The 10237-nt window shown below is 37.4% G+C and overlaps 1 protein-coding gene across 2 annotated transcripts in view; it reads left to right on the top strand.

The window, feature by feature from the left end:
• Positions 1 to 3943: 3943 nt before the first annotated feature.
• Positions 3944 to 10237, top strand: part of pkd2 (polycystic kidney disease 2 (autosomal dominant)) — a 21388-nt gene continuing 15094 nt past the window's right edge. Inside the window, exons 1-5 of one of the 2 annotated variants that reach the window (XM_015400936.1) lie at positions 3944 to 4700; positions 7192 to 7305; positions 9005 to 9138; positions 9240 to 9490; positions 9582 to 9806. In XM_015400936.1, the coding sequence (XP_015256422.1) occupies positions 4310 to 4700; positions 7192 to 7305; positions 9005 to 9138; positions 9240 to 9490; positions 9582 to 9806 (1115 nt within the window). In that variant the 5' untranslated portion in view covers positions 3944 to 4309. The remainder of the gene's footprint in view (positions 4701 to 7191; positions 7306 to 9004; positions 9139 to 9239; positions 9491 to 9581; positions 9807 to 10237) is intronic. The other variant, XM_015400935.1, reaches the window with a different exon arrangement.

Genomic DNA, 10237 nt, shown 5'->3' with positions numbered 1-10237 from the left:
TTCTGTTATTCAAAAAGAACATCAGAAAAATGCCTTTTTATTTTCCTGAATACCTCTTAATCCTCCCACATATGATTATACAAATATAATGCAACACAAAAGCGCTAATATAATTTTTTCAATTACTGGTACTAGATCAGATTTCAACAATAGTAAGAACACATAAGTATCCCTGTTTTAACCAAAGAAGGTCTGAGTTCAAAGGAAATTCTCTGAAATGGTCCAATGAAAGCCATGACCTTAACCCAATAATCTAATGGAAATGTTCTGGTGAGCTAAAAAAAAAAAAAAAGTCAGGCGATCATGTGAAGAAAACCGATCACACAGAGTTGAAGCTGAAGCTGTCCAGAAACAGAGGAAGAGAGGTGAAAACAACTCACAACTGAAAAGTGTTTGACTTTAGAAAAATGCAGTTAGGCTGAATATTCAAAAACAACAACCCTACAGCAACCTTATGGTTTATCAGGAAAAAAGAAACCAAGCAGACAGACAGGGAAAACAAGAATCAGGTTATATTAACAGACAGAGCATATTAAGAAACATAAATACTGAGAAGGATGACTAATCTGTCTAACCTGTTTGGAGAAACCACAGATCAACATCTAGTGCATGAAGTATTTTAAAGCTTTATGAATTTAGCACACAGTCTTTATTAAAGTCAGACAAAAGGGCATCCAATACAGAAAAACTTAGAAAATAAGAGAAACATGAGAATGTAGATGAAATAAAACAGTAAATGAATGTTATATGCATATTTTTTCCTCTTGGGCAAGGCAACTTTACTTTCATAATACTAATAACTCACAATTCAATCCAAATAGCTTTATATGACATCTATAATAATGAATAAAAGCAAAAAAAAATGACATTTACATGCTTAAAAGGAATCCTTAACAAATTGGTTATTAAGATGCTTGAATCAAAAGTTACAGTAAAAAATAGGTTTATGTATTTCAACAACGGAAGGAAGATTTTTTGCCCCCACTGTTTTTTTTCAGCTGCTCTGTTCCAGAACTGAGGAACAAAGAAATAGAATTAAATTCAGTTTATTTATTTAGCACCAATTAACCACACGCGCCACTTCAAGGCATGTCACAAAGACAGTTTAATCATATATAAATATTGGTTAAAGGTTTTATGCTTTATCTGAAAACACTATCTCACGTGAGTTAGTTCTGGTTTTGTGAACACAGCACTGGAACAACGATATAGAAATAAAAATGTCTTAAATTAAGTGTATTTATCCTTAATTTGAGTAGGTAAATTAGATAATTTGCCAATGGAGTGAGTATTTTTACTCTTAAAATTAGATAATTAGATAATATGCACCTGAAATAAGACAATATAATTGTGTTTTCCCATTTAAGTGTAAATTGTCTTGTTCCATGGGCAAAATGTCTCTTTTACCTCCTCAATCCAAGAACAAATGCACTTATTTGAAGAAAAAATGACATATCTAGATTTCGATTTTTCCTGTGTGTACCAGAACTCTGATCACCTGAGGAACTTAAGAGCATTGCATCGACAAGAGACCCCATATTATGGCTTTAGCTCATTATTTTATAAACTAAAACTTTTAAAATTCCTCCTTACAAACAGGGAGCCAGAGATTTAACATGTGACATGTACGATCTTCCTGTCTGGGACTCTGGCAGCAGCTTTTCAGATATGCTGAATCTTCCTGATTTCTTTTCTGAGACCAGTGAACACACAAATGCATTCATCTGTCTTATCAAAATAAAGGATTTTAACATTGTTTTCCTTTTATGAGACTGATAACTTAGATCAGAGCTACGCCCAGGTTCCCTTCAGACTCCTTGGTCTCTTTAGCAAGAGAGCTTCACATCTTATGCATCACATTTTTAGGGTTTACCAAAGAAAAAAAAACAAAAACAAAAAAATGCATGATTCTTTTACACATGTTAGTAATGATGGCATAGTTACATAATATTCACTTTATTGGTCTATAGTTTGACTGTATTTACTGTCATCTACTGGTCAACCAATGAAAGTTCACAAAATATAACACATAATTATATATGATGAAAATCAATCAGTGACATAATATTGTTTGAAGAGGTTTTATTGAGAGGAAGCTGGAATAAATTATTTGTTCATTAACAGGCATCACTGCCTATTTGTTTTTAACCAATACTGGGACTTTGTTGTTGTTAGAAATATTTTATCACCGATAAGTAAGAAAACTTTCATAGCTGTTTCTGAAGATCCGTCAACACTTTTTTGGAATTTCTTTTGGCAAATAAAGCAATATATTGTGTTAATTAATTCCATAGTGTGTATTCATACTTTTCTCATATTAATCCTAAATACTAGTGTTGTTACTAGTGATGCCATTTTTTGGCCCCAATACCTGACACCTGGCTGTGCAGTATGGGCCGATACCGATACCATCTGTTTTAAAGTGATGTGTGTGTGTATATATGAAGAACTGCATACTACTTGGATGTAAAATAATTGCCATCATGGTTTTGTTAAGCTGCTGCCTGCCTTTGTGAAGCAGGAAAAAGACTAATACAAAGTGAATCCAGTAGAACTTTTTATTGCCTACCTGGAATGGGTGACAATAGTTGAATAGACTTTTCGCTCCCAAAATAGTATCAGTGCCCTATTTGTTGGTACTCGCCGATACCGATACCACCATTTTAGTGCTGGATCGGTTAGGGGTGTAAATAATAATCGTTTTGTTGCAATATATCGATCCAACAGCCAATGATCTGATGCATTGACACGTCTTGCAAGAGTATCGATTCATGTTTTTTTTTTTCCATGTCTACTTTTATCCATTTGCTCCTGGACATAACTCTGACTGCTGTGCTGCGGAGGCGCTAAACCTATTTGCCCTCCTACCTCGCTTCTTTTAGCCACTACACTCTTTCCGCTTGCACACAAACACTTGCGTAAACACAGAGGCTTTATTATTTTTCAGTGATTGAGGTTTTCATAAGCCTAGGTGGAGTAAGACTTTTCTACTTCTGTTATTTACTGTTGTTTCTCAAATAAAATGCATAATAATATTACAACTTTCATTGATTTATATCAAATTTGACACATTGTCTAGCCTGTAAGGTAAAACAAACAAAAACAAACAAATTAATTGAACTGAATCGTATTGTGGTGTGTTCTTGAGTTTGGAAAGTAATCAAATCGTTGGGTCAGGAAATTGATACTGAATCGAATCACCATGATGGGTGTGATTTACACCCTTAGTATCGGTGCAACACTACTAAATACAGACTTTTTTTAAATTATTTTTTTATTATTATTTATTTTTTTATTTTATTTTTTATATATTTTTTACATTTTTTACTCATTAAATAAATAAATACAGAATTTGAAATTTGAAACATTTTTTTCATATTCAAGAAAGTTTTACCAAATTAGTTTAATATAGAATTTATCTCAGAAATGAAATGATTTGAACATATTAGATAAAACAATTAACCCAAAATAGAGATGGAGAAATATGACTAAATACAACAGAACATTTTATGTTTCTATATTGATTATCTTTTATGAGAAGAATATCTGAAAGGCAATATGAGGCTAGCAGTGAAAACACCCCGTTGCCATAGCAACCCCAAACCAAAACAAGCATAAGCATGAAACGGGATTTTTTTTTCTTTTAGTGCCATTTTGTTCCTTTTTTTTTTTTACTTTTAACGCAGTTTTAAAAAGTTTCAAAACATTCTGGAAAAATGTGGAAAGATATTTGTAAATAAAAAAATAAGAATTGTTTCCGACATGTTGATAAAGTTGATAAAGTATTCACTGGACGGGTAATCATATAACACTGTAATTATTACGCCCAGATGTTCCAAACGATTCAAGTGGAAGAAAAAAAAGAAAGAAAAAAGTTTTCCATCATTTTTTTTCTTTTTTCCATCCTCCACTTCGACGCCATGCCTTGATGTAACCTGAGTCCAGAAGGAAAGAGAGGCGGAAAAAAAGGAGAAAGTTTGCTGGAATGGTCCAGGAGGAACAAGATGGCTGTTCCTGGACAGAAAAACATCTTCGCTTTTTAACTTCAGGCCATTTCTCCTGTAAAGGAGCTCACTTTGCCTTTTATATTTAACTGCATGACTAACTTTTGGGGTTTTATTTTAATGCGAAATGTGTTGATTCTCTGACTCTGGTTCGAGTGAAGTCTCTAACGGTTCGGAAACAGTTTGTAGGACTGAAAAAGGCTTTTTTGTACATTTGAGTACATTTTCTTTAGGCTTCTTGTGCTTTCGGTGGATGGTTGTTCACATTCCCATGGTCGCCCATCGGAGCAGCTAGCCGGACCACCATGAGCTCCTCTCGGGTCAGACCCCAGAGCCAGGCGGGCAGGTCGCCCCGAGCAGCGGGCTCCAGTGAGGGGATAGAAATGGAGAACATCCAGCACCCAGACATGGCTCTGGGAGGAAACATCGGTGCACCGTCTCCACCATCCAGGCAGGCGTGGAGCCGAGACAACCCGGTGTTCGAGCCGGAGGAAGAAATCCTGGAGGCGGACTGGCCTCAGGCGAGTCCCGGGCGGAGGTCTGTGTCCACGGCCTCCAGCGGCAGCAGCAGCAGCGGCAGCGCCCACATCACCAGAGGGGGGCTGTACCCAACACCGACCCCCACCATCCATGGCCGGCAGCAGGACAGGCGGCAGCCCCGCAGCTGTTTGAAGCACATCCTCCAGAAAATCAGAAGTAAGTCAGGTTTATTAGACCATGAAGAATCAGCCTTCAGTAGAGGTTTAGAGAAAGAACTATTTATAGGGATATTTTGTTTCTAAAATACACTTATACAGAAGAGGATTAGGGCCCCTGAAAAAACTAAAGAAACATGTTTAGATTTTATTTCAGTATAAAGAAAGAAAGAAAAAAAAAATCTGAATTCTGACTTTTTTTCTCACAATTCTGACTAATCTCAGAATTCTGACTTTTTTCTCAAAATTTTTACTTTAATCTAAGAATTCTAACGTTTTTCCTCACAATTCTTACTTTAATCTTTGATTTTTGACTTTAAACTCAGAATTCTGACCTTTTTTTCTCACAATTCTGACTAATCTCAGAATTCTGATTTTTTTCTCAGAATTCTGACTCTAATCTCTGAATTCTGACGTTTTTCTCAGAATTCTGACCCCTTTTTCTCACAATTCTGACTAATCTCAGAATTCTGATTTTTTTTGTCACAATTCTGACTTTAATCTCAGAATTCTGACTTTCTCTTCACAATTTTGACTTTAATCTTTGATTTTTGACTTTAAACTCAGAATTCTGACCTTTTTTTCTCACAACTCTGACTAATCTCAGAATTCTGATTTTTTTCTCAGAATTCTGACTCTAATCTCTGAATTCTGACGTTTTTCTCAGAATTCTGACCCTTTTTTCCCACAATTCTGACTAATCTCAGAATTCTGACTTTCTCTTCACAATTTTGACTTTAATCTTTGTTTTTTGACTTTAACCTCAGAATTCTGACATTTTTCTCAGAATTCTTACATTTTTTTCACAATTCTGACTAATCTCAGAATTCTGACATTTTTCTCACAATTCTGACTTTAATCTCAGGCACAGAAAAGATGCCTAATTCCATAATTTTCCACCAATGTGTTACTGGCCATCCCAAACAACTCACATATTTGTCAGTGAAGCTGAGTGCTGCCAAATGGTTCTCATCTACATTAAGATCCAAAATCCTGAGATTAAAGTCAAAATTCTTCTTTCTCATAATATACTGAAATAATATACTGAAATAAAACCTAAAAATCAGTTAACTTTTTTATTGACTTTGTGCTGCTAGCAGCACTTTTAAATTCTCAGAGGAATGTTAAACATCTGGTTCTATATGCTGCTATAAAGTTCATTAGCCTACATAAGCCTCTCCGGTCTACCATGCTTATTGCTAGCATGTCTTTTTCTATCATGTTGCGAGCATTTTGTGTAGTGCTCTTTTCTATCTTCACATCCTCACTTTCCTAGCATAGCAGAGAAGTCGTGCTGCTCCTCCATGCAGCGCAGTTGAATGGGAGCTATTTAGGTGATAACTTAAAGCTGGGCGTACACTGTACCATATTTTCACTTGTTGCACAAAGCTAAAGCTCAAACTGTACGACGAAACCGCAGGGTTTAAAAGTTCACAGCTCACCATGTATGTTCATACGCTGTACGGCCCTACGCTCTGATGCGATCTACCTGCTCACTCTGCACGTCCAAAAACCACACGTGGGACTGTGCGCCGAGAGATGGCAATGGTTGGACACGTCAAACTGGAAGAAGGAGATGAAGAACTCCCTTGTTTGCACATGCACGGTACTCGTGGTTCTGGTAAATCGGCTCTTAAAGGCTCTCAGCTCTGCTTCAACAGCAGGCTTTACTCAAAAACAACTCACAAATCTGACTGGAATTCAAACATGTTTGATTTTCTCCCGACCTCACGATTCCTGATCGGGGGATGGCCGTGAGAGGCTGATTGCCCCTTGTTACCCCCTGTACACCACACAACGCAGCACGCACGAGGAGGCTGAAACCCACTCCGATCGAAAAAATTCACGCACAACTGGAGAATCGGCCCGAAAAGAGCATTAAAAAACGTACAGTGTATGCCTGGGTTTAGGAGTTTATCCAGTATTTATATTTAGAAACAGAACCACATGTTTATTCTGCATCCTTGTCTCCATTTAACAGCGCAAACAATCATGACCAGACTGAATCCATTCATCTTTCTGCTCTAGCCCTCTAGTGGACAACTGTAACACTACAATACTAAAAAAAATTCCATTTAAGTGGACGCTATTATGATCAAATGGATTAAATCTTTAACTAATAAACCATTAATTGAAAATTAAAATACATTGTTAGTTTCGTTAGATCCCTAGTGTGCACAGAAAAGCACAATCTCTTTATCTGAATTAGAAGACCTCAGAGAAGGTGCATGGATGTAGTGAAGAGGATAAGAAACTAATAATGGCAGTGAAATGGACGGAGAAGAGCCATTGTGGGAAGCCCTAAATCTGGTTAATGATGCTATTATTACGTATAGAAATTACTTATTGTTTTGTGCTGATCCTATTAAGATCGTGGGGTTATTTTTGATAAAAATATCAGTATAAACGCTTGAACTGATTTATTTTTTTTTTACCTGTAAGCATGCTGTGTTTTTAAATGTTGAGATGATTTGTAATCTCCTCCTTTGCAGCTCTGTGGGGAACTGAGCTGATGGAGGACGGCGACAGCAGCAGAGAAAGGTACCTCAGAAACGTGTTGAGGGAGATGCTCACATATGTCGGGTTCCTCATCACTGTCTGCGTTCGTAAGTAAACATACAGAATCAAATTGTGCAAAGCTCAGTTTTATTTCCATCTGCAGAGATTCTTTAGTCCTTTTTTTTCTTGAATATGGTACCAACCCCTTAGCTCCCCCCACCAGCTATTTTCCAGCTTCAAGCCTAATGAGATTGGCAGGAATTCACCCAGATTCCAAAGGTTTTGATGAAGATGTAAATTCAACAATGGTTCAATTTAAAGTACCCAGTCTTACATGGTATTATTGCATGTTGTGTTAATAGAAGACTAACTTTAGAGTTCCTTTTTTTTGGCCTTTACTGCTGAAGAAAGCTCATGATGTGGTTTAGGGTGGATCAGGAAATCATTTTCTGGCAGACGACATCAGTGCAGAACGGGACAGCTTAGCTTCCCCGAACTTTGAAGGCAGCTATTAGACCTGCACTGCAGAGCTGAAATAAACTAAGATATTACATTCCCTCTTTGTCATTGTAAAGAAAAGACATAATAAAAATCTTTTGGAAATACAGTTTATAGGTGATTCAATCAAGATGAAGCAAAAATTGCTAAGTTGTGAATGAAAACGAAGCACACCCTTCTTGCTTAATGTTGAATCTGTTGGGTTTTTTTCACTGAAGGTTAAATTCAGAATATTTCCAAACCAAACAATCTTTACGCCAAAAAGCAAAATCTTCAAATTAAAGAAAGGATACTCTGCAGGGCTCGATGTTAACCATTGCCCGATCGCCCGGGGCAAGTAGTTTTTATTGTCGGGAGAGTACAAATTTCATTTCATTTGCCCGCTCGGCAAGTGCAATGATCGCAAAAAAAAATTTATTTATCACTCAAAATTACTTTAAAATCACCGACATTCGCTGAAAATGACCCACAAGCGTTGCAGGCGACATTTTTGTTGTTTTGTACACATTCTCACGTGATTTGAAAAAGCTGCGTGATTTTCCGCTAGATGGCGTGATTCAGCTCTTGGGGAGAGAATTCTGCAGAGCAGCAGCTGGATGATGAATTTAATCTAAACTATAATACACGCTAGATTAAAAATGATCAGTCAGGGATTAGGAAAATAATAACTGTATGCACACAGTGTAAATGTTTCTATCATATTGCAGTCTTCTGTACAGTGGTCATACATTAAAAAATTTTAATTAAAATTAATCAAATTTTTACTCCTATACATTGTAGTGGTGCATTTAAATGTTATAGAGTTAAACATGTTAAATTTGTGAGTAGTAGTAGTGTAAGTTTTTAACCTGTCAAGTTTTTTTTAGATTTTTAACATTACAATTTATATTTTTCCAAGCACACAACAGTTTAAAGCAAAGTTTATTGAAAAGAATGTGCAGGAAGGATTGAAAAGCATGTTAACACGGTAATGTAGGCTTGAGTTCATTGTCTGACGCATGCATATACACACCAGGAACCTGTACACTTAAAAAATACTGAATTACAAAAAACATTTAAAAAACAAACATGTTTCATTGATATATCTACAAAAATGAATATTAGGAACTATATTTATCAAACGTTATACTGGGCAAGTAAAAATAGTTTCTGGGCAAATGGTAAAAATCCTTAACGTCACCCCCTGCTCTGTTTTTATAATAGCTGTAAAGGGAAAAGAATCATTCAGTGCTACTTAGGGTGAGTTTGATTACATCTTGTAGTGAAAAAGGAATTTAAACCATCATTGTCTTTTTTTTTTTTCTGCAGTGACGTATGGGATGGTGAACTCTAACATGTACCATTACACCAAAGTTATGTCCCAGCTTTTCCTGGACACACCACTGTCTCCTGGGGAGCCAACTACATTTAGGAGCCTCTCCACCATGGAGGACTTCTGGAAGGTAAAATAGAGACAGATTGCCTTTATTACCGGAGCACTAATGTATAAACTCCACTTTCTGGTTTAATATGCATAAGAAAAAGTGTTATTTTGCCTTTACAGTTCACCCAGGGGCCCTTCCTCAGCGGCATGTACTGGGAGGTGTGGTACAACAACAAGAGCCTGCCTGAAAATCAGAGCTTCATCTACTATGAGAACCTTCTCCTCGGCGTACCGCGACTCCGGCAGGTCAAGGTTCGCAATGAGTCCTGCTCTGTCCACCAAGACCTGAGGGATGAGCTTCATGACTGCTATAACATATACACCCCCAGCAATGAGGACACCGCCCCCTTTGGTCCAAAGAATGGAACAGCGTCAGTTCATACATAACTAAGAATCGTAGCAAATGAGATGTTTAAAAGCATGGCTGCATCCTAAGTCTCTCTTTGTCTGGATGTTTGACAGGTGGGTGTACACTCCAGAGAGTGAGATGAACAGCAGCAGCCACTGGGGGCAGGTGTCGAAGTATGGAGGTGGAGGGTACTACCAGGACTTGTCCCGAACAAAGGAGGAGTCAGCTAACCATCTGCAGCTTCTCAAAGACAACTTGTGGCTGGACAGAGGCACCAGAGCAGTCTTCCTTGACTTCTCAGTCTACAACGGGAACATAAACCTTTTTTGCATTGCAAGGTAAAGGTCCTCACAGTGATGGTTTTGCTCAGTTTATACTGCGAGCCTTGCAGACTCCGATAACATGCTTACGTCAGAAGAGGAGGAGGAGCTAATTTAGCAGGTAGCTTTTAGATAAACAAAAGAAGATTTTAAGCTTGATTGTTAGGTGGTTTCCCTACTAACTACTACCAGACTTCATAAGCAACAATGCTGTTGAGTGGCGAAGCTGGTCCAGAGGAAAGCATAATTAAAGTTGGTCTTTTTCCATGTCAGTGAGGAACAGAGATATAAGAAGCTATTTAACAGGGAAACTTTAATCTCCTCTACATATTTAAATATGGCTGCAATCCAGTTAGACAGTAAGGCCCCGTCCACACGAAACCAAACCCTGGCCTAAACGCACAAATTTTTCACCAAACCAGCCTCTCATCCATACGAAGCCGGCGTTT

The sequence above is a fragment of the Cyprinodon variegatus genome, unplaced genomic scaffold, assembly GCF_000732505.1.
Source record: "Cyprinodon variegatus isolate N-32 unplaced genomic scaffold, C_variegatus-1.0 Scaffold1162, whole genome shotgun sequence".
NCBI lineage: Eukaryota > Metazoa > Chordata > Actinopteri > Cyprinodontiformes > Cyprinodontidae > Cyprinodon > Cyprinodon variegatus.
The sequence above is the reverse complement of the archived record's forward strand: the minus strand, read 5'-3'. Positions and strand labels throughout refer to the sequence as shown.